This window comes from Astatotilapia calliptera, chromosome 16 (assembly GCF_900246225.1).
Source record: "Astatotilapia calliptera chromosome 16, fAstCal1.2, whole genome shotgun sequence".
Lineage (NCBI taxonomy): Eukaryota > Metazoa > Chordata > Actinopteri > Cichliformes > Cichlidae > Astatotilapia > Astatotilapia calliptera.
The window spans coordinates 7,037,723-7,065,694 of NC_039317.1; the positions used below are offsets into that span (position 1 = coordinate 7,037,723).

General features: G+C 41.8%; 1 protein-coding gene across 2 annotated transcripts in view; it reads right to left on the reverse strand.

The window, feature by feature from the left end:
* The window catches only part of wars2 (tryptophanyl tRNA synthetase 2, mitochondrial), a 38,958-nt gene that overhangs the window by 4,106 nt on the left and 6,880 nt on the right, over window positions 1–27,972 (reverse strand). Inside the window, exons 1-5 of one of the 2 annotated variants that reach the window (XM_026144634.1) lie at window positions 15,486–15,554; window positions 7,473–7,733; window positions 4,856–4,936; window positions 2,964–3,046; window positions 58–176 (exon numbers count right to left, since the gene is read on the reverse strand). In XM_026144634.1, coding sequence (XP_026000419.1) covers window positions 58–176; window positions 2,964–3,046; window positions 4,856–4,936; window positions 7,473–7,733; window positions 15,486–15,542 — 601 coding nt within the window. In that variant the 5' untranslated portion in view covers window positions 15,543–15,554. Of the gene's footprint in view, window positions 1–57; window positions 177–2,963; window positions 3,047–4,855; window positions 4,937–7,472; window positions 7,734–15,485; window positions 15,555–27,972 lie in introns of those variants that run through there. The other variant, XM_026144633.1, reaches the window with a different exon arrangement.

Consider the following 27,972-nt stretch of genomic DNA (forward strand, 5'->3'; position numbering starts at 1 on the left):
GACCGTAGAAAGCCTAAATCATGAGTGTGTACACGCCATCATGCCACGTATTCTTACTGAGCAGGGCGCAGGGTTCAGGGAACAGCTCTCCGTAGCGGTTGTTGAAGATGCGAGCAAGATCCTGAGCCAGCTCCAAATGTTGGACCTGATCTTCTCCGACAGGGACGTGAGTGGACCTGAGAGAGATGATTCCACAGCAGCACATTAGAGACGTGATCCGTGCAGCACTGTGCACAGTGACAGCACAGAGTTTAAAATGCAGAGCGAGACGCAAGGACAAATTGGAGACACTTGGGAGTCACTGCAGGAGACTTTTTCAGCATGTGTTTGGCAACTCTGTAACTGGAGGAGGAAGCAGTTCATTAATTTTCTCTTTAGAGATGAGACTCAGTTTCTCCACAGGAAATGAGCTTTTGGATATATGGCTGCTGAACCAGAAACAGCTGAAGAGATGCCTTCTAAATGTGAATTTGGAAACGCTACGAGACAATAACCCAACCAACTTATCTCACGTGAAAACCCACTGACGCCTCATCAGCAGGCTGCACCTCACAGATCACACACAAAACTCTTTGTCTCAGACAAATTTCCACCAGAAATGTGTGACACTGATATTTATACGAACACGTCAGAGGCAAAGAAATTAGAGATTGCATTTTTTCCTCTTTATAATCTCTACTTTGAGGTTTTATTTGGAGATATCTGCACGTTATGTTTCTCTTTCCACCTCCGCGCAGCAGAGGTGAGATATTAAAAAATAACACATTTTCACCAGCAGTCTTCGTTGCCAGACATGCTGTCCCCGTTACTCGTGATAAATTACAGATCGCACTGTGAACACTTTGCACTGGAATTATTTTCTGCTGGAGAAATGGCCTCTGAGAGCAGGTGGCATGTGCTGTGGATTAAAAGGAAAATGGCCTCTGTAATAAAAATAAATAAAAATGAAAAAAAGATGCTGTGGAATTGATTTTCTGTGTTGTGAATAATGAGGGGGGGGGGGGGGGGGGGGAGTATAAAACTTAGAGGCAGAGATCTCAAAAATAAAACCAAAAGTATCCAAAAATGTTGCTGTTCTTTTGTACTCCGGGTAAACCTCTCTGCTAAACAGTATTTTGTAGGCTTTGTGCAGGCAGGTGATGCCAAACTAGAGCTTGCAAAAATAAATCAAATAATAAAAATATTTAAATTAGGACACTGCTCGCAATCAGTTTAAGTTAGTAGACTCACAGTGTTTGGTATTTGTTATGTGGATTACTGGCTCTGCTCCTTTTTCATTGCAGTTACTCTTTTAATTCACGCATTTCGTTCTTTCTTATGTTAGTGGAGGCGATTTTAGCTTCCAGGTTCTTATTGAGCACACATTATGGACTGGAATGGAAAACATGGAAACTTCACTATCTTTGAATAAATGTAAAAACACCAGTGTTGTCCCAACACTGCAGAAGAATGCAAAGATGAAGCAGAAGTTTAACTGGCTACTTTAAAGATAAAAACACTGGGGAAAAGATTAGCTTAGCTTTTGCTACTTTGCTCGGCGCTGCTGGACAACCAGTGATGAAGATACATAATGACCCAGATATTTACACAAACTACATCAGGGTTTGACGCTAAAAACACAAACCTCTCTGAGGCAAAACACAAAGGGTCCGTTTAAAGTTTGGGACTTTGTTTGGGGTTTGTAAACTGCAGTGGTTCTTAAATAGCACTTTTTAATTCTACTTTCTGCATGTCTCACACGCGCATTTATGCAACAACCTTTTACTACATACAAGTGCTTTCTAGCAAACATTCACACACATTCACACTCAGATGAACGCAACGGGAGCAACTCAGCGTTCAGTATCTTGCAGTCTGGAGTAGATTGGAGCAGCCAGGCATCAAACCACCAACGTTCCGATCTGTAGATGACCTGCTCACTCCTTATATCTGGAACAAACTCCCAGAAAGCCTCAGATCAGCTGAAACACTCAGTTTATTTAAATCCAGGTTGAAGACTCACCTGTTCTCAGCTGCATTTGAATAAAGCACCAAATCCACACTTTTAAGCTTACATTTCAAAACTTAAATTTAACTACTAATTTTATCTACTGTTCTGATTTTATCTGCTTTGATTTTATATACTGTTTTGTTTGTTTGTTTGTTTGTTAATTAGTTTGTTTGTTTGTTTGCTTGTTTTAATCAATTTTAAATCATGCTTTTATTTGTTTTTGTTTCTAATGTCTCTGTAAAGCACTTTGAATCACCTTGTTGTTGAATTGTGCTATACAAATAAACTTGCCTTGCCTTGCTCTACCTGCTGATCCACAGCCATCCCGATAAATTATCAGCACAATAAGTAACAATATAAAACTTAACAGTCACAAGAAACTACAACATTAAGAGGAAACTGCTGTTAAAGTAATACCTCAGTGAGAGACACTGTATATTGTCATTTATGGCCCGATACTTAAGCAAGACCTCTGTTGCAGCTCCTTTGTTTGTTTGTTTTGTCCTCCAGCTGCTAGGATAAATGCACTTCTGAGCACAGGATGGTCGCACATGTCTGCAAAAGGCTGCAAGCCATGCTTTCAGCAGGGATGTATCCCCCTTCATGGTTTCTCAGCTTCATCTTCATCAAGTAAAATAAGGAACCCTGACAGAAAGCACTGTAACAGTCAGTCTTTACAGGAAGAAGTTGTAAATGATAGGGGGAAAATTAGTTATTTAAATTTTTTAACAGAGTTTGGAATATAAAAATCAGTTATTCACAGAAGGAAGGGCTTTTGGAAGTGTTTTTCGAAAAGCTGTGAATGCTTAGGGTACACAGCCTAAGAAATATGAGTTATCTGACTGACACACACACACACACACACACACACACACACACACACACACACACACACACACACACACACACACACACACACACACACACACACACACACAATATAACTTGTACGCTATTTGAATGGAAATCTCACTTGTAGAGAAGAATATCAGCAGCCTGGAGGACGGGATATGTGTAGAGACCAACGCTGCCTTCGTTCTTCACTTTGCTCTTCATCTGGAGGAAAAGACAGAGGGAAGGAAGTTGAAGCAGAAAAAGAACAACGATGAGGCAGAAACACTAAAAGCAACCAGAAATAGAGCCAGACAGGAGAAAGATGGACTCAAGCTGACTTTTTTCCTTTTCCCCATAAAGAGCCATTTTCACTTTCATGACTCATCGACTGAAACAAACGAGGTACGGATGAGTTTGCACGGCATTTTCCACCATTTTTGAAATCAACTCATCTGTTGGGTAAACGAAAGGTGTTTTCTAAAGAGCAACAGAAACAAGAACAGAGAGACGTGAGCTCTGTTGATCCTCGCTCGTCGTGTATTAAAACTGCACCCAGGAGTGAAGAAAAATTATATGAATTAAAAATGCGGCAAATGCTGCAGAGAAACAAAATAAAAACGCACAGACATGATGAAACTTAAGAGAAAACAGAGGAATTAATTTAATTTGTAAGTGTTCCACTGAAGGTAAGAACTGATATGGTGGGATTCATGTTTGAAATATTACTTCAGTTACAAAATAGCTATAACATTACAAACTCCTTTTGCAGCTTTTATAATTATAACTGTGTTTTTTGTTTTTATTTATCATTATTAATTAACTGAAAATACGCCCTTGCAAATAAACCATTTTTTGCTTTAAAAGATATTGTAGATATTGTATAAATATATACAGAAGTTATATCTCCGAGTCATCGCTTTGCCAGAAACTTCCAGTTTGTATTAGTGTATGTGGGTGCCTGTATGTCCTTTACATGCTGGCTGTGCATAGCTCCTGAGTCTCTAAAATCACACTGACCAGGTTACAACTCTGGCTCTCCGTCTGTCACTGATGTGTAAAGAGCTGCAGATGTTTGTCTGTTTGACCGATAGCAGTGCTAGCACACACACCCACACACAGAGAGCAGAGAGGCCATGCAAAATCCAACCGAGAAGCCCTTTTCCTGCATTGTGCGGGGGTGTGGTTGCGTTTAATTGTGTTCAGAAGCGTAGCATGAAACTATCAGAAAATGTTTTATTATTTTCTTCTCACCGACGCTCTTCTGTCATTGTTCACAAGCTCGCCCGACCACCGCGGCACTTGCTCCTTCTCAGCCGTTCAACATTTAAATGTTTGAATGAATTGCTTTAAATTTTGACAGATGCTCGTAGTGACTTGTAAATCATTACTGCATTTTTAACAGGCCACATTTAAATAAATCAATTCAGTTTGCACAGTAAAAGACAAAAGAGACAAGATTATGAAAACATATACGGTAAAAATATAATGCATCATAAATATTACTCAGTCCTTAAACAACAATGACATGAATGTCTCATAGTAACAACTTTTCTCTAAAGGTTCCAATAGGCTAACTGGTTGATTGCATTTGCATTGTATTTTATTATTTTTTAATCATTCTGAATGTTTTATGAAATTTTGTTGATTGTGGATACATGCAAGCCATCTTTAACATGTAGCTGACCCATTTGCCATATACTTATATACATATACATACTAAGCAACCACAATGGGGCGGAAGAACTCCCTTTTAACAGGAAGACCATTTAAGAAGGCCCAGGCTCAGAGAAGTACAGATGGGTAGAGAAGGATACATATACAAGTATATTTACCAGCAAGTGATGCGGTTTGGTTTCAGACATAGTTTTCTTTACTCATGTCCACATGCTGGTGCTACATGAGTGAAATCTGCACCACAGTAATTCTTTTAATTATAATTGTTATTTTAAAATGAGCACTGATACAAACAACAAAAATAAAGACTTGTGCGTGATCATTTTATACACAAGTGTCTGCTGGAGAAGATCTCACCTTCCACTGTGGTAGGTGGCGGAGCCGAGGCATACTGGTGAGACAGCCGAGGATCCAGGAGAGCTCAGCATGCTCGGACACCTGCAGTGACGAGTGGGGACACATCCAAATGTCAGCATACACCTTTCAATCTATCACCAGGCTGCAATATTAATAATATTACCACTACAGATTAATATGGCTGAATCACAAATATCTACGAACTTGTTGGCTCACCAGTCGGTACCTTATAAGCTGAAGTCATGAAGAGATTTCTTTACACGAAGTCTAACAGAAACCAACACTGTTTTTTACATGTGTACAAGAGCCAACCTCCTGCTGCTGTATACATGCAAACTCCCAAGCACGTTGAACTCACTGCACCACTTAGTCCGGTTAATTAAAGAAGAGAGCCTAACCTCAGGGAGGCACCAAAGAGATAAACAGAAGAAGTAAATTACGCAGGCAGATTAAACAAACACAGACGGATGGATAAAAAGTCATCCACGGGACAGCTGGGGTGGAGGAAAAGGAGGGTAACTCCCTGGCGCCTCTAAGTGGAAGAGAAGAATACTGCCTTTTTACACCTCTGCCTGTCACACAGGTGCACCCACTCTCACCTGTAGGCTTATACTCATTGTATCAGTTTTTTTAATGTGTTTAATAAGTGGGATACTAACAAATAAATACTGGCAGACTAAAAGCTGACCCAGCCTAAACTTCATACACCGATGCTGGATTTCTATACCTTTATCGATCATTTATTTTAATAATCCTGGCAGCAAATTAGCTACTGGGAAAAGAACTTTGTATATATGGAAAGTAGCGCCCTCTCAGAAGCTCATAACTGAAATCTTTTAATTCAAAATCTATCAAAGCTGCCGTAGGGCCAGAGGCAGGGTACACCCTGCACAGCTCGCCAGGCTAACACATACACACAGACAACCGTTCACTCTCAGTGGAGGTGGGTTGGTTATTCAATTAGAGGATTAAGGAAATGGTTTTTACATGTGGACAAATAAACCACAACACAAAGAGGTGAATGTTAATGCAGTGTAGCTGATGCATCTGGTAGCAGTAAATTAACCCGATGTGAAAAAAAAAAAGCTTCTGTGTCTAACAGCCAGTGTTTGGGGATGCAGGAAATATCCTTGTGCTTCAGCAAATTAAAGTTTATGGACACTGACTATATTGCCATCCTCTCTGCCTCTTGCAGCTTGAAAAGCATTCTGGGGAGCATGATGTCAACAGCAGACAGCAGGGACATAAAGCAGGATTTCAGGCTAGCATGTAGGGGGCCGGTATGCATTACACACTGCAGACAGACAAGAGATGGGACAGATGTCGATGACAACAAAGAGAGGGCAAGGATATGGTTTGAACAGTGCAATAAAACGCTGATATTTAAAAGGCTTAGTAAAAACACAGCCTCCATTCATGCTGTATCGTAAGAAAGCCCCGCAGCGAGAGATATGCTAATGTTACGGATCATATCAGCATTAGACTGACAGTAACAGCCATGGCAGCAGCTCCTAAGGCTGCAAAGAAGGGATTTTAGAGAACAGCTAACAGTTGTCTCAACACAGTAAATCCACTTTTCTGGTCAATACTTATAAAACTCAGTGGTATTAAAAAATGAAGTCAATGAATCAGCAGATCCGCAAATCCTCCGAGTTTAGCTCGTCACCAACTCTTTGCATTTTTTCAATTAAGCCCAGTATTTTCTTTGGGCGGCCATCGTATTTTTACATGTGGAGCGGGCGTGTTCAACACGGGGGTCGCCTTGCTGCCAAGTTATGTGGCATGAAGCTAAACAAGAATAAAAATAGGACTCTGTGTTTGTGTGTGTGTGTGTGAGGAGTGGGTGGCAAAGAAACACAGATGGACTGAACTATCCACACATACACACACACCCACCCACCCAACTTAACTTGTGAGTAAGAAAAGAAAAATACACATGTGGTGTCAGGGGAGAAGCAAACAGCTGTTCTGATTTCTCTCTCTCCATCGTCAGTGTGAGCTCAAGCCTAAATTCGGGGATGATGTGCTGAAGTGCTGCAAATGTTAAGACTTGTCGTTATCCTTCTCAGTTTCTTTCACGTGGGCTAAAGAAGGACTTAACGGTGGTTTGTGTCAGTTTGTGTTTTTACAGGCTCTGTGAATTGGTTGAGCACACATTGGAGATAAGAATCAGGAGCAAGGAAATAAACATTTTGGGGTCTGTCAGCATGTAGGAAGGTAAATATGAGAGTCGACATCACGAAAATAAACCGTTTTTCTTCTTTGAAAAACCAGCAATGAGAGAAGAAGCTGCCCAGCTTTAAAAAACAACAACAAAAAAGACAAAAAAGGGCACTTCTTTTCTTAAACAAACACTGATGTGCTCTCTACTTGATAACCACATGAAATGTGAAAAATAATCTGCAGACATGAGTGTGAAATCTAAATTATATATACATGCAAAGCGCATGTTGGGTTGCATTACTTATCACATATAAATAGTACTTTCTCCACCTGTGAGTATTCATTTATAGACAGAAGTGTATATGCATCCAACACACTATGTAGGGAACTACACAGCAAATATAACACATCATATATATTTATAAACGGCATCAATCAAACATGCCCAACTCACCTGAGACTGCTGGAAGAGTATCGCTTTCTCTGGGTTGATACCGCAGGCCAACAAGCTGGCTGCCATGTCCAGTATGTTACTCTTGAGCTGCGTTGGATCCTGGGGCTGGGTGATGGAGTGCAGATCCACAATGCTGTAGAGGACTGAGGGGTACTGGTCCTGCAGGGACACCCAGTTCTCCAGAGCACCCAGGTAATTTCCCAGGTGGGGCACTCCAGTAGGCTGAATCCCTGAGAATACACGGCCACTTCTTGGAGCCTCCTGGGAAAAAGAAGAAGGAATTTGCTCGAGTTGGCTCTATAGCACTTTGGATTTGATAATGAAATAACATCACGGAAATGTAATTACAAATGATGTCATGTATAATCACATGAGCGATCAAAGATGTTCCACTGTCTTCATCACACCTCTGAACACTAGTCTCTCTTATTTTAGTTTCGCCAAATCACAACAACAGTGGCCGCAAGGTGCAAAAAACCTCAACAATCAGACGACCACCTATGAGCAAGTACTTGGTGACAATGGGAAGGAAAAACTCCCTTATCGCAGGAAGTAATCTCCGGCAGAACCAGGCTCAGGGGGAGGCTGAGACCAGTGAGGGGTGAGGGGAAGGAATAGAGCCAGAAATATCAGAAATATCATCCCTTTTTAGCACATTAACTTCTGTTCTTAAAACAGTGCCTATAACACCAATGTCTCCAGATTAGCGCAACAATGGTTGGTTGACTTTAAAAGTCAAAGCTAAGGCCAAGACAAAAAATCCTTGAAAAGGGAGAAAGTTACCACTAGAAAGAAGCCTGTAGAGACCGAAGTGTCAGTTGGCAGGTTGGGGACCATTAGCAGTCATGCTTGTATTACTAAGATGCTAACTCCATGGCTAGCACCTCTGTTCTCTCCCAAACACATCCAGCACAAAGAATGCATCACCTCATTGGCCAACAATATCACTTACAACCATCCAACCAGCTTCAAAGCCTTTCATTACCATAACAGAAAGCTGCACAAAAAGGGGGGGATAAAAAAAAAAACAGCATAAATACATCACATATAACAACAGCAGCCCACCATAGAGTAAGGGTTTTTTCTATAATTAAAACAAGGACCTTATTTTAGAGACAGCAGCAGGGTCTCAACACTCACCAATTGAAACAGGGAGATCAGTATTTGTGGTTGTACCACTGGACTAAAACTATATTTCTCTTCCTGCAGAGTCTGACTGGGGCCAAACACCTCATTTCTCCTGGCATCAGTCGGCTTCACTGAACCTTGGCTTTCAATTAGCCTTGCTAGGCAAGAGTCTTAACCTCTGCTTGTGCCACCACACGATACAATTAGAGGGCAAGCAGAGTGGCACCTGTTATGACACATGAAACCACGCTGGCATCCAAAACTAGGGCTTTTTGACCAAAGCCGTTACACAGTAGATTAGGGCTTCAACAGAGCAGAAAGACACATGAACACAGACTGGAACTGTTTTTGTTGGTCTGGCAGAAAGACAAAATCTTTGGCGCTTTGGTAATACACATAACAGCCCACAGTGGAGACAAGGATTCAGTTCCCGGCAGAAGTGGCTTGGATGAATGCTCAAGGTAGATAAAAAGAACCACCGCATGCCTGAGGACTAGACCTTTGAGGTCTGCAGGATGACTCCGTGGCCAGAAATACCTGCCAATTGCCTGCTTTAGAAAAAAAGGAAGGTTCATGGGCTGCATTGTTACAGGTGTGTTATTACCTGTGTACCAAAATACAATGGAATGCAAATCTGGAAGTCTAGTTTTAAATAACTACATGGATCCATGAATTTAATCTACAGGACTTTACACAAGGTGATGTGTATGGCTCAAGCACCTCAATCCACCAATAGTAGGTAACTGTAAGCTAGTAACAGTACCACTGCAATATATTAGGAATGTGTGTTTAATGAACAGTCTGTGCATTAAAGTTGCTAGATGATCTCTAATTGTTTAACTGTTAATGCCTGAAGAACCTGCATTGTTTTTGTTGTAGGATCCCCCCACTATACCAACACATAGGGGTCTTATTGGATGGAAAGTGGAGCCTGTACTTCTGTGTTCAGGATAAAAATTGTCCTACAAATATGCTCTGAATATGCTGGCAAGAAGCAAAGGAAGAGATTCAGCAGCAGACAAATCAATCTTACCACAAGATCCATTTAGAAGGTGCTATAGTTTTCAGTACTGGACCGCGGATTGGATTCTCCCCACTTATTACTACCTCCGTATGCTCCAAGTTATGTCTATCCAAAACCTCTGAAAATGAAACTTGTGCTAAACTGTCAGATTTTATGTAATAACCTCGCAGTCGTTTTCAAAGAAAATATGTTAAGCTTTATATGAGATAGCACTGATGGGTTGTAAACAGCAACACCTGGACGTTTGACTGAAGAGCCCATTTTAAAACTCCCCCCAACCCCACAAAGCCCACAGGATCTCCGCGTTATCGCCTCAAAATCTGACTGGCGATCATATGTTCCCCAGCTGCACTTTTCAAGGTTATTATAACTAATCATTAAAACCTGAAGTTTTCAGAGGATATCCTCTTCAGTCACCGCTCAGAAACCAGTTATCTTGACAGCTTGCTGAACTAAATCACATTCAATCTGACTGAGGGACAGGCTCACCACAGCATCTGAGATCAGATAACAGTTGCTCTCTCACCGGCGTAGCCCAGAGGTTCTACATCTTTAAACCCTGAGGGATCGAATAACAACTGCTGGGAGGCCAGCGTTGGTCCACAAAGTCTCCATCTACTGGCCTGAGGGAGCAGCTTTCCACCCAGCGAGAGAGAGGCAGGAAGGAACTGGGTGCTTATGTCATTACCGACAGGGTAATTGCGCTGGAGTGCCATTGATGCTGAGAGCCTCTTAAGAGGTGTCAGGATTGATTTGGGTGCGGACGGGACCCAGAGTCTGGCTCATGTGTGTTCTCACCTCGAGCTGACATGCCAAACGCATGTTCCCTCCCCTTCTGCTCCGGCCCCCAGGGGAGGCCATTAGCCATGCAGACATGGTAATGGTGTCATTTGAGCCAATCGAGTGTCAAATGAGAGTCAACGCCACAGCTAACTAGCCACTGGGCAATCGTGGGCTATCGCGCTTTAAGCCACTTTGCCAGACACCTCTGTGTTACTTTTGGTCTGAGGAAAGTGTCTTTAAACACATGCCACTATAGCTCTTGGAGGAGAAAGTAACCTAAACAAGTAAGTAAATCAACTAGAGCACGATGACAGAGGCGACAGCAAACGCTGTAAAGCAATTAATGTTTGTAATGAATACTGCGCTGCAAAGCCAACAGCAATAAAATATTATCAACAAGCACACTTTTGCCACGCACGATATTAAATTCAATAACTTGTGAAATACTTGTATAGTGCTTGACCTTACATCTTTAAATGACTCCCAGTGGTATGTTAGACAATTTCCAGTAAGATAAATCAGATATATTTCTTACTCTAAACCAGATTTAAACATGTTAATAAAGACCTGAAACCATCATAAAATAGTGCTAAAGTTTGGCCATTTACAAAATGCTAGAAATCACAAGTTATTCTATTTTACAATATCACCTCTGCCACAGAGCTTATGTGTTTCATAGCATTTACCAGCATGTATTTGTCTGTAATCACAGTGGTCAGAGGGCCGGTGGCGCCAGTGTCCGGCAGCCTCGCCTCTGTCAGTGCGCCCCAGGGCAGCTGTGGCTACAACGTAGCTTGCCATCGCCAGTGTGTGAATGTGTGTGTGAATGGGTGAATGACTGAATGTAGTGTGAAGCGCTTTGGGGTCCTTAGGGACTAGAAAAGCGCTATACAAATGCAGGCCATTTGTATAGCGCTCGAAAAGTTTTGAATGAATTATGATAAAACTTTGTAGGGGTGTAGAGCGGGATCGTGTTTACAATCTTACATCCACCAAAGGCCTTCAAGGTCAGTTTAATATTTTACTGGTCTAAACTGGAAAAAGCCTTAAAACTCAGAAACTATGATTCTTACAATATGATGTCACATTTTACCCCTCCAACAAAGTCAATAGATTGATCTGAAGCTCATTCAGTTCAGTTTATTTATACAGCGCCAAATCACAACAACAGTCACCTCAAGGCGCTTTATAGCATAAGGTGGACCCTACAATGATACATACCCACCTCATGAGAATATGATTCTTATGATTGTAATAATAATATACATTTTGTTATGTACATTACAGTAACAGGTCTTAATCATTTAAATACACAACAATTTGAATACATGTGCAATGTGCCTTCCCTGAATAATTTTTTAATTAAATGAAACTTGTGATCAAAACCTTTTTTTTTTACTTATTCACATATTTATTATTAAATAATTCAAGGAACTGCACTAAACACTGAAAATAGATACACGTACTATATCTACAAAGATAAAAATTATAAAAGAAAATATTTATAATCAAAATTGTGCATGTTAAAATATATTTCAACAGGGAAAATAATAAAAGCTGCAATTTGCAATTGTTTTTACTACACTACAAACTTCTCAAAGTACATTTAAAAGACCAGAGAGCGAGCTGCCTTGGCAGAGGTTTTGCACTCTTGAGGTGCTTCTTGTTGTGTTCTTTGATCATTTCTTTCTGAGGGAAATAATATTTTGGACCAAATGTTGTGTTTATTCCTTTATTTGAAAATGGAACAGACACTCTGTGGGTTGAAATATTCCAAAAACTAAACTAAACTAAAAAAAAAAACACTTTCAGCCACCAAAGTGAAGGAACTCTGGCCAGCTGGCCTTACAACACTGCCGTCCCTGGAGTATGGCAGATGGTGTCTGGCTCACATATTGTCAATTCAAGAAAAAACAAAAATCAAAAAGAAAAATAATTGAGACAAAAGCCTGAGTAACAGCAGACGTTAATTCTTAGTTAACAAATGAAACACTTCCTTCTTGTCCAGTTGCTGTTTTATACAAGCAAACCTCTGTTGAGCAGTGTTATCTGTCTTCTTCTGTCTCCTTCTGCCTCATTCTCATAGTTGCTGGATACCTGCTGATGACACGGAGCAGACACGGAAAACGCTGGCCATTCTCGTCTCATATTTTTACACCGACAGGAGCGCGGTGCTTTCAGACCGCACCGTCGCAAAGGCGACGAAAGCTTTCTTCATCCACGTCTGCCATATGCTAAATGCATTACGCACCATGTGTGTGTGACATTAACGCCAACAGCTAGAAGGTTACATACACTAAAAAGGCCATGCTTTCACACTTGCACTACCTTTCCGGGAATGTGTGTTCATTTGTCCGCGTGTGTGGTATTATCCGTAGGGATAGCGATCATGTGCAAACAGACATATGTCCACACGTGTAGTCTATGCCTACATCAACATCAGCGAAGCTGTGAAGGTGTCTGTCCATGTGAATTTGACAGCTCACATCAAGTGGAAAGAACACTATCAGCCAGTCTATCCAAAACAGTAACATGACTTCGATCCCATCCACAAGCTGCGTTATTAAATGGAAAACAACTGTCACAGGCGCCACTTCATTCCAATCATTTGAAGACGAGGAGAAATCAGTGATTGGTTTCCCACAGTTTAATAGAAAGTCTCATTCCAGGAAAATTTCCGTCTTCTCTCCAAAGTATCCCGCAGCACTGGAACAACTGCATATTGGGAAATGACAAATATTGGATTCATCATTTGACTGAGTGCGAGCTACAATGAAATTACACCCTTAACGAGGAATGTGTAAAATGACAGATAGCAGTGGGAGCAGATGCATAAAAGTGGATACACAGACTCTGGGCTTGAATCTACAATCATATATGATTTTCCTCTGCTAGATTAAAGGCCATACATATGGATGCTTCCAACTCACATGTAGGCTGAATTGGACAAAGCGTGATCGAAAAGTTTTCACTGTGGAAAACCGTACCCACGTCTCTCCTTCATGGCTGCCTACTTAGAGAGCACTGCAACGTTGTTTTTTGTTTTGTTTTTTACATTTCCAGCTGATACTATCACACTTTGTTTGCCTTCGAAACGTAGAATAAATGTACACCTCATCTGAAGTCTCGGAGAAAAGCACCCATTCTTTTACACATCATGTCAAGCAGGGTTTTCCTAATTCTCCTTTTTACACATCCCCGGCACTCCTTTATTTAATCTAGACATTAATCATTGCAGACGCACATAAGAGTGCAAACTTCAATTTCTAAACCAATTTCCAGTAGCGAGAAATTCACGCAGACCATTTCCTTTTGTGCTACATGTGAGAATGGCCAACTGCGCAGAATTTATGCTTTTGTTACTTTTGTTCACTAAAGCTGCTACGTAATCTGAAAAAAAAGCAAGCCAAAACAGACCACAGGTTCATCATCATCATCATTATTATTATCACTACAACTGCTGCTATCAAGCATTTGTAGCTTCCAGCTAGTGTGACCCGACAGTCTCGAACTAGCTATGTTATTAATCATAGCCATGGTTTTGGTTGAGCTAAAACTTGCATAACACCTCATTTCTCTTCTCAGATCTCCTCCAGACTGCTTTTCAGAGCTCATACATCATATCAGAGCCTCAGTGTCCTGGAGTGGTCCACTGATATCTCTCTCACCGTGGAGCCGAGGAGGAGGTACGACAGTCACCGCCTTTTAACTACACCAATTTCAGCACGTCTGAAGGGGGAAAAAAAAGAAAAAACACCTCTGGGAGCATCGCTGCTTTCCCTGCTGTGAATTACCATCAGCTCTTTGTGGGCAAGCAAAGTGCCCCAGATCTAACCATGTCTGTGGAGCACAGAGATGGGGCCAAGAATGGAGGATTTTCGCTGCGCTCCTGCTGAGTGTCTTGCACATTGGATCCAGTGTTCTTATTCTGTCCTGGGCACTGCAGGCACCCCATTAACGCCAACATGCTGAAATACACTTTGACACAGAGCCCCTCCTTACCCACATATCTTTCTTCATCTCTGTCTACCGCTCACTTAGGGACCTGTTAAAGCAGGCGACCGACAGAGCTGCACTTCAGTCAGGTATCAAACAGGAAATAGGGCTTACTGTACTCCCACCATCCTCACCGCTTTTTTCTTGAAAGCATGTGTGTGTTTAGCCAATGTGAGGATACACTCAAATTTGAAACAAAGTCCATATGACCACAGAGAAAATGTGCACACACCATGAAAGGTGTATTAATGAATTTAACTGAAGAAAAGTAAATGAAGTGCTGGATAAAGCAGGGGACAGAAGAACAGGAAAAAATGTTAAAGGAGGAAGCAATATGATTTTTTTTTTTTTTTTTTTAATCAGACTGTCCAGTCAAAGGCATTTTTTTCCTTTTTTCCCCCCATTGAGTGGGTTGCAGGGGCAGCAGAAGAGAAGGCCCAAAAGGAGCAATTGATTAAATCTGTGGTTGACGTGTGGGACAGGTGAGATTGATGAGGTTCCTCTGAGCTTCACACTGTGCAGAGAGCGGGGCTACAGGAACAGAACACTGCAGTGTGGCAGGCCAGGGCTCAGGGCCCGCTCGCGCCGTGGGGTCCCTTGGCTGATTAATGGGACTGGAGGCCCTTCAAAAACAGCACTCCCCGCAGACAGGGCTCAACAGTGCTCCAAAAATAACCAAGCAGCAGAGGCAGCTCCGGCCTCCAGTCCTAAATGTCTGCAGCTTCTGAAGAAACCAGACTTCAGTATAGCCTGGGGGGAGATCATCAAGAGGAGCGCTGCCTACTTAAGACAGGAAACTTGGATCTGGCTCATTAGAAACTAAACATTTAATGACTTTTCTAGTTTATGGGAAGTGACAAACACTGACAGCCGATAGTGTATCAATGACAGTGTCCTATTAGGTGCTGATGTTATTATACATAACACGTGTGAAAGATGGTTAATCCAAAGAAGCAGAAACTTCACACCATTTAACATTAAGGCCCATAATAAAACATCTTCCTAACACAGATTTAAAAGACTACTTTTGAATACTTTAGAAATTTTTAACAACATTCCACATCTCAGTGTTTCCCACAAACCTCCATTTGATTTCCTGGCAGCAGGGCAGGGAAGGATACATGCACAGGTGGATGCATCTTTTGCGCACCATCACACTTCCTTAAAATAATTAATAAAAGAATTAAACAGTTTTCTTTCGCAAATGTAAGTACAGATATTTTGTGACAAATAAACAACACAGAAATGATCAGCTGCCTCTTTATTGAGATGCCCAACCCACAGTTTTGGTTAGAAATTAGCTAGGATATGTGAATAGCTCTCGTTGCCTCATTGAACTTGAACCAATGGCACATAAACCAGTCCTGCAGCTGCTGCAGGTCCTGTTTAGATTCCCCTCCAGTTCACAGCACATCTGCAGAGCAGAATAGGGCTGCCACGATTAGTCGACTAGTCACGATTACGTCGACTATCAAAATCGTCGACGACTAATTTAATAGTCGACACGTCGTTTGAAGCTTTGTAAGATCACAAAAGACGCAGGAATAAGTAGCAGGATTTAAGAGTGTAATAACGGACTGAAACAGAAGATGGCAGCACTGCATGTACAAGGATGCCAGCTGCCGTTAAACCCCGAAGAAGAAGAAGAAGCTGTGTCCCAGAATTCATAGCGCAGCCCAGCTCAGTTTCCAACAATGGCGGCAGCTAGTAAGTTTTAATATTACGCTTATTATTCTTTCTGGGTCACAAAATAAACGTTTAACATATTTTCAGGTGAGAATGTAGCTGTGGAAACTTCAAATATCTGCTCAGTTTATCCAGACACCACATATTTTCAAAAGTGCTCCGAAGTTTTCGGAGACGTCTGTTACCCACTAGCTCGATAGCTAGCCGGGGGCTAGGTCACTAGAGCCGTGAGAACACCGGACTCCCGGCAAATCGCGTCTTTCGCTACTCAGGTTAAACATGATATATAAGTCACTTAGATAACTTAAAAATGTTATAGTTTGGCTTTTTTAGTATTTTATTTGTTCCTGAGTAAATCGGTTTGGCTGAGATTAAAGTTATAGTTTTTAAACAGCTGAATAAACATCAAGCAGACAGCTGATTATCAGAAGTGTGAGATGCTGGAGAATATACTCCGGTGTCCTGTTATATTTTAGATAGCAAGGAGTTTATTAAACTTCACCGAAACAATCTGCAAATTTCATTAAAATTTAATAAACTATCATCTTGTCTTTATTTTTAGTTAGCACAGACCGTAAACACTTAAAGCTGTAAGCTAATGATAGTTATATAAGAGCAGATACTGCTGGTGCAATAAGCTGTACGTTTTACGTCCAATGGATTTGATTAGTCGACTAATCGCAAAAATAATCGGTGACTAGTCGACTATCAAAATAATCGTTTGTGGCAGCCCTAGAGCAGAACAACGTCTACTTCACTGAAACTCAAAAAAATGGGAAGCGTTGGGGATAGCTGATTAGCAGTAATTGAAATTAAGATTGAAGGGATGATAATTTGTGATGAAAACTAGTCATTGGGCAACTGTTCCTTCTGTTTATACAATTCAGGATCGTGGAGGGGGCGCAATTTATTAACACCAATTAACCTTAAGTGTATGTCTTTGGACTGTGGGAAGCAGCTGGGAGAATACGCAAACTCAAAATTTACTGGCTAGCCATTAAATCTGAACCCAAGAACTTCTTTCTCTGACATGATGGTGCTAACCACTGCATTGCCAACCTTCCCATCTCTTGGATGTATGTAACATCTACAGCTATATGACCAAGGGGTAACTTGGGTTAGAAACCAAATCTCCACTGCAGATAGTAATTTCAACTAGCCAAGCCTGTGGATGAGGAAATGAGCATAATATATACAAAAATCAAAAATGTATCATTTATAATACATCTTTTCTAAAAAAAAATAGACGTTAATAATCATTTTATGTGTGATGATGTTGGAAAAAAAAAAAGTTTCATTCAGACTGTTCACCCCATAATTAAAGAGAAAGCACACACACACACACACACACACACACATATATACTAAATAAACTATGATCAGAGTAAGATGAAATTGAACCTGTTGTAAAGACATAAAGCACCGTTTTTCATGCAACAGTGTTCACAAATCTTTCAGACTAAACAGTGGGCGCATGAACTTCATGGACCAATCAAATACTAAAAATGCAGAGCAGCTTTGCATTTGTATTTATCAAATAATGAGGTAGCATGGCAGCATCAGACAAACACACCAATGCAGTTTTTTGGAGGGGGAAGTTCAGCTCACCTTTCACTTTAAATGCTTCTAGACAGAATAAGATCGCTAACCATTCACAGCAAACTATTTAGCATCCTAATTTTAATATAATAAAGGTTATCATTCTCACAAAAGATGAATCAATCCAAAAGCAGGATCACTGACTACAACCCAGCTCAAGTTCAGCTTTGCTAGAGCCAAACCAGTTTGCCTACAAAAACGATCCCATGAGCAGCAGCTGTGCACAGCTGGGAAACTTCATTTATATTGCAATTTTTTCACTCTTACATAAACACATTTATACCAGAGCTACTTACTTCCATGCTTTGGCTCTGTTCAAGCCATTTGAAATAGCTTCATTAAACCATTTCCTTCCCTTTCAATGTTGACAATGGATATGTTTAATTTCATTTCACTTGCTGGAAACAAATGACTGACAGGAACTCAAAAAGAAAAACAAGTAAGCGTCACAAGACAGCAAAAACCTAGCCAGCGCACACGTCATAAATTTGACAATATGTAATTAAAGTAACACTCAGGGTGAACCTCCACCTCTGAAGAGTGCAGTCATTTCCGTCTCCAAAGGCAGTGTCTCTCGATTTGAGTGCGACTCAAAAGACACAATATCAGATACTCGTTTGGTTTTAATTAAAACTGTCAGAAGCTTGGGAAAAAGTGCTGCAGACAGCACAAGCTGAAGCATGGAAGAACTAGTAAGATTTGTCAGGTACCACTGTGGGCACGTCTGTGGAGCGACTCTGTAATTCGACTTAGCTATATGAAATTATCCAAACGAATACGCTGACATATGGGATTGCTTTAAGAGACGGGTAATGTGCGCGGCATCTGAGTGAGGGCCCCGGCTGCAGAATGATTACGACAGACCTAATTACACAGGAGGGACTGCTGAGAATTAGCGGGCTTTTCTGACAGTTGAAAATAAATAGGGCAGTTAATGAACATCCTCAAAGGAGAGACTGTGTTTCCGCGCTCTCGCAGGCCCCTCCCGTGTGGTGTGGGAACAGCTCTAATGGTTTTAACTGACACTCGAGTAAGTGAACGTGGAGTCAAGGAGAACGGAGAGAAAAATTAGAAGTCACTTCCTCTTTCCTGGAGCTGGGGGCTGACATGACTGATATCAACCAATAACAGGAGCACAGGCCGGGGATGCCTGGACAGGGGAGGAACATATTTACAAGTGATGTGAGGCTGGAGGTAACTCCGCTGTAGAGCAGGGGTCCCCAATCCCAGTCCACGAGGGCCGGTGTCCCTGCAGGTTTTAGATGTGTCCTTGATCCATCACAGCTGATTTAAATGGATAAACTACCTCCTCAACATGTCTTGAAGTTCTTCAGACGCCTGGTAATGAACTAATCATGTGATTCAGGTGTATTGACCCAGGGTGAGAGTTAAAACCTGCAGGGACACTGGCCCTCGCGGACTGGGATTAGGGACCCCTGCTGTAGAGTTACAGTAGAAATATTTCAGTGCTATCCAAACAAATCTGCAGTTTCTCAAGTGCAAAGATAAAAAGATTTATATATAAAGATTTGCTTATTTTTAACTGAGAACTGTTTTTTTTTTGTTGAGGACAAAAAAAATAAAAAGCTATCACAGTACCTCTAAAAGCTAGTGTAAGACAATATATACTGTATTAAAAATTACTTAATGCCTCTTTTTCATTTAATTTAGACACATAAAAACTTAACAGTAAATATATCGAGTTAGACAGAGCTCCACTGATGTACCAGCTATCCGATATTAACGATATTGAATTTTTAAAACAGCCTATAACAGAAAAAATGTAATTAAAAACTAAAGACACAGGACGAAAACTATTTATTGATGTTATGACTGTTGATGTTGCATAGTTCCTCCAACAGAGGGCGCCCTGCAGTGTCCCTGTGTTTGGAGCGCCACAAACACGACAACGAGCTAATCCAAGCAGAGCCCGCTGAAGCATAAACAAGTTATTTTTAAACTGTATTTTCATATCGTTTTACGAAGGTCTCATAAATATTTATGCATAACAAAAGTTTGGGAAATTTGTTTGTTTCTTATGTCTGAAAAGAAAAGAAATAACATCGGCCAATATCTTGGATTTTTAAATCATTAAATACCTGTGATACCTCGTCTCATGTGCTTGTAATGAGTAAGACACCTGGCTAAGGAACTCACAAGATGAAATAAAAATAAATAAAGAAAATATAGATATACTTTACTTATTTCGAAAGTTCTCATAAAAAAAAGAAGTAGTGAAAAAAAACAATGATGGCATAAAAGTGGTTTAGTGTAACAGTGTTTTAAGAGTTGTAACAGTGCAAAGTTGAAATAAGTGATTATAATGAGAAAACAGATGATTCCCTGTTAGATGTGTTACGCTGTACAGACGTAGCTTGAGCCCTTTAGAAAGCTTCTCTGCTGCATGTCCAGCAAGTGGTGGCACAGTGGTTAGCACTGTTGCTGCACAGCAAGAAGGCCCAATTCAGAGTTCAATTCAGGCCGGGGTCTTTCTGTGTGGAGTTTGCATGTCCAAAGACATGCAGTTTCTGGGGATAGGTTAATTTTTTTTATTAATCCTTTATTTATCCAGGTAAAAAAATCTCATTGAGATTAAAAATCTCATTTCCAAGAGAGACATGGTATCATGGCAACAAAAGTCACTTACCACATAGGTATATAACATTTAAAATTCAGACCTTCCCAAAGTGTGGGGCCCGCCCCCTAGGGGAGGCGCAGAGCCATTGCAGGGGAGGCTCGGTATGAAAAGGGGGGAAAAAAACAAAACAAAAAAACAACAACAACAAAGCAGGAGATGAAGCATCGCTGAATATGTTTCCAAACCAACTTCATTCTAAGCCAAAGACTAGAAAATATGGTGAAGCAAATCTTCCCTACAGAATTGGTTTTCCCCTTCGTAGGGAGCAGCGCTGGGCTCTTCAAATCATGGACAAACAGGATCCCACATTCTTGATTTTTAGTTCACAAACACTTGTTGTAATGACTAAATACTTTGGAGATATTAGCTCTTTATACAGTAAAGTTATAGTGGGATACAAATAACATCAGGCTGATCCTGCCACAATTTATTCCCCCTGTCTAAATCACGGACAAACAGGATCCCACAGCCGTTTATGGTTTTAAACCCATTTTGCACAGGGAGGCATTTTTTGAAAAATGTATTGATAGCAATGTTGAATATTATTACACAGGAAAAAAACAACTACATGTAAAATAATCACACCGTGACGCCTCTGCCTTTGTAAACGGAGGGACAGTAACTGCGTGTGTATAATAATAATAATAATACATTTTATTTAAATAGCGCCTTTCAAAGCACCCAAGGACACTGTACAACAGATAAAAACTGGAAATATACACAATGATAAAAATAGAAAATAAAAGTTCAAACATACAGAAATTTAAGAATAGGCAATTTTAAACAAATGAGTTTTAAGGGTGGACTTAAAAAGAGAGAATGAGCTTATATTTCTGAGGTCCGGGGGTAGGGAATTCCAAAGTCGAGGAGCAGAGCAGCTAAAGGCCCTCCCTCCCATTGTGATCAGACGAGCAGAGGGAACAGAGAGAGAAAGAGAAGATGAAGATCTGAGGCAGTGGGATGGGAGCTTCATCTGTAATAAGTCAGAGAGGTACGGTGGAGAGAGAGAATGAATAGCCTTGAATGTATACAGAATTATTTTAAAATGGATGCGAAATTTGACCGGGAGCCAGTGAAGTTGCTTCAGGATTGGGGAGATGTGGTGGGTAGAAGAAGTCCTAGTAATAATACGGGCAGCAGAGTTCTGGACACGTTGGAGCTTGTTGATAGATTTTTGTGTAAGGCCAAATAATAATGAGTTGCAGTAGTCAATTCTAGAGATAACAAGATTATGGATGAGAATGGCAGTGGCGTGAGGTGTGAGGAAGGGGCGGAGGCGATTAATGTTACGGAGTTGGAAATATGCTGCACGTGTAATATTATTGATATGTGAGTTAAAGGATAATGTGCTATCGAGAATGACACCCAAGCTTTTCACAGAGGGAGAGATAGGGACCAGCGAGTTATTGATGGTGAGAGAGAAATTGTTAATTCTGGATAGCAGTCGTTTAGTGCCAACCAGAAGAAGTTCCGATTTATTGCTGTTGAGTTTAAGAAAGTTGGAGGAGAACCAAGAATTAAGTTCAGCTAGACAGAGGATGAGGGAGGGTGGAGGAAGAGTAGAGTCAGGTTTGGTAGAGAGATAGAGCTGGGTGTCATCGGCGTAGCAGTGGAACTGAATATTATATTTACGAAAAATATGTCCGAGTGGAAGAAGGTAGATGATGAAACGAAGGGGCCCGAGGACAGATCCCTGGGGCACCCCAGTGGATAAAGGAGAAAGCTGAGAAGTGAAGGATTTTAATTGAATGAACTGAGTGCGGTCAGATAGGTATGATTTAAACCAGGCTAGTGGAGTGTGAGAGAGACCAATAGAAGCTAATCTGCTAAGGAGAATGGGATGAGAGATGGTGTCAAAAGCTGTACTCAGATCAAGAAGGATAAGGATGGAGAGGAGACCAGAATCAGCTGCTATAAGAAGGTCGTTTGTTATTTTTATAAGAGCAGTTTCAGTGCTATGTAGAGGACGAAAGCCAGACTGGAACTGTTCGTAAAGGTTATTATCAGTTAGGTGAAGATGGACTTGTGAAGCAACTATTCTTTCAAGGATTTTTGAGAGAAATGGTAGATTGGAGATAGGACGAAAATTATTAAAGTTGTTGGGATCTAGACCAGTTTTTTTCAGAATTGGGGTAATAGCAGCAACTTTGAAGGAAGCAGGAACAGTTCCAGTGGTGAGTGAAGAGTGAATAATAGCAGATATGAGGGGAAGGAGAGGGAGTAAGCAGGCTTTGACGAGGACAGTGGGGATAGGATCGAGCTGGCAGGTAGAAGGCTTTGATTTATGGATGAGATCAGCAATATCAGCTAAGGATGGAAGTTGAAAAAAAGAGAGGAAGTGAGAAGGGGGAGAAGTTAGGACAGAGAAGCTACATTGAGCATTAGGGTCCAGGTCTAAGTGTATTTTATGAATTTTATCAATAAAGAATAGCATTAGAGCATCACAGAAGTTAGATGAATAGAGATGAGCAGGGAGAGAATCAGGTGGCCTGTTAAAAGAGTTGAATAGTGAGAAAAGGGTCTTGGTAGAGTTCTCACTTGAGCAGACAATAGCAGAGTAATAAGCAGATTTGGTTTGACTAATACATTCCTGGTAAAACAGAACGTGGTTATTAAACATATCCTTATGAATAGTAAGGCCAGTTTTCTTATAGAGACGTTCAAGCTGTCGGCCTTTAGCTTTCAGTAGCGGTAGGGGTGTACCAGGGTGCAGAGCGAGAAAAAAGTACAGTTCTGTTTTTTTGTGGAGCCAGGGAATTTAAAATACTACTAAGGCTATGATTATAAAAAAGTACCAGGTCCTCTTGAATAGCTAAGTTGTTAGAAGACAAGCAGCTAGAAAAAGCAGAGGAAAGGATATCAAGATTTATATTCTTGATATTCCGGAAAGAGATAATACGGGGATTGTTAATTACAGAGAGGGTCATGTGAACATTAAAGGAGAGAAGTAGATGGTCCGAAATTAGCAGTTTGTCAGCTCTACAGATGGAGGGGGTAAGTCCAGAACAGCAGACTAGGTCCAAAGTGTGGCCCTTAATGTGGGTAGGGAAGTTTATGTATTGTTTAAGGCTGAAGCTATCAAGGCAGGATAGAAGGTCCTTGGTAAGGGGATGGTCGCAGTTATCCACGTGAACGTTAAAGTCACCCAGCAATATTATATTAGGGGAGACAGTAGCTAGATTGGTCAGCAGATCGGCAAAGTCACTGATAAAAACAGAATTAAATTTTGGGGGGCGGTAGATGACAGCTATTACAGTTGGGGTAGGTCCTGAAAGTTGACAGACAACAGATTCAAAGGAGCTGTACGTAGGGGCGGACAGCGGCGAGACTTTCCAGTTCTCGCGATAGATTATCGCGAGGCCACCACCACGGCCGGACTCGCGAGGTTGGCAGGTGTAAACAAACCCCGGGGGGGTGGAGTCGTTGAGTTGCGAAAAGTCATTGGGCTGTTGCCATGTCTCAGTCAAGCAGAAAAAGTCAAACTTACGGTCTGTTAGGAGATCCTGGATGAGATGTCCTTTGTTCGTAAGCGAACGGATATTAAGCAGGCCAAAGATGACAGAAATACTGTCGGACTGGATGAGAGTGTTAGCCGACCTAGGCAGACTAGTCAGAACATTGTGGTCAATAGACCTGCAGGGGTTCCGTTGAGAGCGACCAGAGGTGGACCAGAAGGACTGAATTGGTTTGGAATTATCCTGATGGAAATACCGACGGGAGCCTCGATGTACGTACTTTCGACGAGGGAGGAAGGCAATGTCCGTGTGGAAATGAAGAGCAGCCAACGGCGGAGCAGCTAAAGAGAAGCGGAGCCGGAGGAGCTCATCAGCTGTATATTGATGAAGTCCAGTGCCGAGTCGGTAGATCGATGACATAAGGATCCAGACCCACACTGAGAGTACATAGATCCTGAAAGGCCACATCATGGACAGGAACAGCCGGGTAGGGACACCGGTGGGCCTTAGAAACAGGAGTAGTACAAAAGTCCAGAAGTCCAGAGTTCAGTAGCGTTAGCGATAGTGGTGAGTGGCGGCCGGTGAGTAGCGGCAGCCAGTCGCGCCAGCGTTCACTCAACCGGAAGTGCAGATGTAAGCGTGTAAAACCTGCAGATAGTCAGATTAACAGTATTTTGTTTCTGCAATTCCTCTCATGTAAACAATAACGTGGCGCACAGCGTGACGTGAAAAAAGGCACATCCCTTTGACGTTGCGTGACGAACTCTGTATTCCTCGTCCACACGGAAACGCAAAAAAGGAGTTTTAAAAATCTCAGTTTTCGGTTGTAAACACCGTTTACATGTGGACGAAACAGCTGCGTTCTCAAAAATACCCGTGTAGGTGCAGACGTAGCGTAAAAGAGTTAGTAGTTTATTTTCTTATTACCTGTAATTTATTGCAGTTTACTTGTATTTGCTTAATTGTTTACTAAATGTTTGAGGTGTGAAATAAACCGCAATGGAGCAAAATATGGGTGTGTGTGGTTGGAGGATGTGTTTGTGTGTGTGTGTGGGGGGGGGGCGTGAACATTTTTCTTGTAAAACAAAGGGGGGAAAGTTTGGGAACCACTGGGTTAATTGATTAATCCAAATTGCTCATAGGTGTGAATGCGGCAGTGAATGTGAGCGCAAATGGTCGTCTGTCCCTGTGTGTTGGCCCTGCGACAGACTGGCGACCTGTCCAGGGTGTACCCCGCCTCTCGCCCTATGTCAGCTGGGATAGGCTCCAGCGCCCGCCGCGACCCTGAAAAGGAGAAGCAGATGGATGGATGGATGGATTACAGTTTGTTAAGTGACCTCCCAAAGAGTCCAATTTGCAGCCAATCACAGGGCCAGCCTTCCCGATGAGTTTATTCAGTTCAGTCATCGCACAGCTCCAATGCTGCTCTGCCAGCAGTCCGCAGCCTAGTACTGGCTGTTGCACATACTGAAGGATCTCAACTTCTTTAGAAACTGCAGCCTGCTCTCCCCCTTTTTGTACGCAGCCTCTGTGTTGCGCATCCAATTCATCACCATGCCGTCCCAGACACAGGCTGTGTAGTTTCCTCTTCCCTCTGAAGACTGGTGTGTAGGCTCCGGGCCTCCAAAGCAATGACAACAACTAGAGTTTTGATCTCAAGACTTAAAACAAAAAAAGACGTTCATCTGCATAATTCCTGAAATAATTTTGGAATTGATGCACTAATCAGCACCACAACTGCATTCTAAGACATTTTATACCTTTCAGCTGCAATGTCTCTCACCACCAAAAAAAGCTGGGAAAAACATGCGTTTCTAACCCGTTCATCCAGCCAGGACTGCAAAAACCAAGCAAAACAAAAACACATTTTAATTTTAGGCCTTGGCAAGTTGATGTTTCCTCGCTGATATTTGCTTTCCCAAACAGGCATCAAGGAGACCAATATTTAAAAGCAAACCACAGCCGACAAACATTTCTCTCCAAATCAAAAGCATCTGACAAACGGTCGCACTTCATCTTTGTGTCAGTCCGTTGAGGCTCACTGACTTTTTACAGTGCAGAAAAACCTCTAAAAGAGCATCTTGTTTGACGCACATCACACCTCGGAGCATTGTGAGCACGCTCGTGTTTGCACTCGGCCGTCCACATTTGGAGAAAATTAAAACAAATGAAAACCAACACTTCATTTCTGATGTTATTGCTGGTAATGAAGCACCGCTGTGATGCTTTCAGAGTCCCCCCCAGCTTTCCACCCCTTCCTCCCCTCTCGTCGCACACCTTCTCCGGCCCCTCCAGAGACTTTGGCTTAACAAAATACAGACGAGATGGCAGTGAACGCAGATTCTGTGTTACAGCTCGTACATCAACCAGCAGTGGAGTTTTGAGCAGATGGGTGAAGTTTGGAGGTGCACAGTCATGCCAGAACAACTCAATATTTAGGATTGTTGTTACTCTGAAACAAACTGGTTGTTTTTACGTGTGCCAAGGGACTCATCGTTTGCCTTAACACATCATTTGCTTCGCAAGGGCAGCTGCACAATGATAAAAAGCCCTAAGCTGACTTATATTAGGCGTGTTTCTCGAATCCACTGAAGTCAAAAAGGTACACTTAAGGAGTGCTACTGAGGATGTGATGTCACATGCCAGACTAGGAAAATAAACTCCACAAAACAAACTCAAGCCAGACGAGCAAATGAAAACTACTAAAATAGTGAACAAATACAACGTGTTACATCACGGAATAAATCTTCAAACTCATGCAGAAACCAAAAACACACTAAATGACTCTTGATAAGAAAAAAGAAAATGAACTGTGACACCACTAGTTTATATAACTGAGACAACCATGTCTTGCTTGCTTAATTCAATCTCAGTTTACTTCCTCCATTTCCCAGAATCCCTTTCCAACAGGGACTGGGTGAAACTATGTTTTGTTCTAGTCCAAACTACGGCCCCAGCCTCCAATATTCCTCCAGCCAAAGGAAGAATATTGGATGATTGAATTCTTGCACAGAATAAAAATAAACATAAAGTGTAATGAGGCGTTCCAGGTTCAAAACAGATCAGAACATTTTCCCAAATTGTCAGCAGTTGTCCAGATCCACAACTTAGCTTCATCCCAGCCAGTTATAGCCACACTGCACATCATTTTAATCACTTTAGATTGATTTCCAGAATTCCTGTAATTTTTCCAGAATGGGTCTAATTATGAATTTGGAAATTCTAAAAGTAGTTGAATTATCCATCCATCCATCCATTCGCTTCCGCTTATCCTTTTCGGGGTCGCGGGGGGCGCTGGAGCCTATCCCAGCTGTCATAGGGCGAGAGGCGGGGTACACCCTGGACAGGTCGCCAGTCTGTCGCAGGGCCAACACACAGGGACAGACAACCATTCACACTCACATTCACTCACACATTCACACCTAATGGCAATTTGGATTATCCAGTTAACCTATCCCCACAAGCTGCATGTCTTTGGACGGTGGGAGGAAGCCGGAGTACCCGGAGAGAACCCACGCAAACACGGGGAGAACATGCAAACTCCACACAGAAAGACCCCGGCCTGATGGTGGAATTGAACTCAGGACCTTCTTGCTGTGCGGCAACAGTGCTAACCACCGTGCCACCGTGCTGCCCGTAGTTGAATTAATCAAACTTAAAAAAACAAAACACAACGGCTTCCGGGTGTCATGGCGGATTGAGTGGACGCGTTTGGTGGTAGCTCCCTATCAGGAATTTAAAACACCGAAAACTCGTCAACAGACAATTCAATTGAGCAAAACGAATATAATTGGTGAGGAATAAGGCAAAAGGAGGCCAAAATGCCAAGGGGACATGATAAAGCCGCAAAAATAAATACCAATAACGCAACAGGACAAGACTGCACGAGCCCCGATGGCATAATTAGAGATTCGGCTGGCGAATTACTAAAAGCCATCGAATCATTGAAATCAGAAATGAAACAAGATAATGAAAGGCTGAGAGAAGGCATTAACACGCTACAGCGGGAATTGGGCGGTAAGCTCGACAAGATAAAGGAGGACATAAAAACTCTGTCGAAGAGAGTGGGGGAAGCCGAGGATCGAGTGGGAAATATAGAAGATGTGACAATGGAGTTAATTGAAGCGCTCCTCCAAAGCTTGAAAACACAGAAATTTATTCAGAACAAGCTGGTGGACCTGGAGTCAAGAT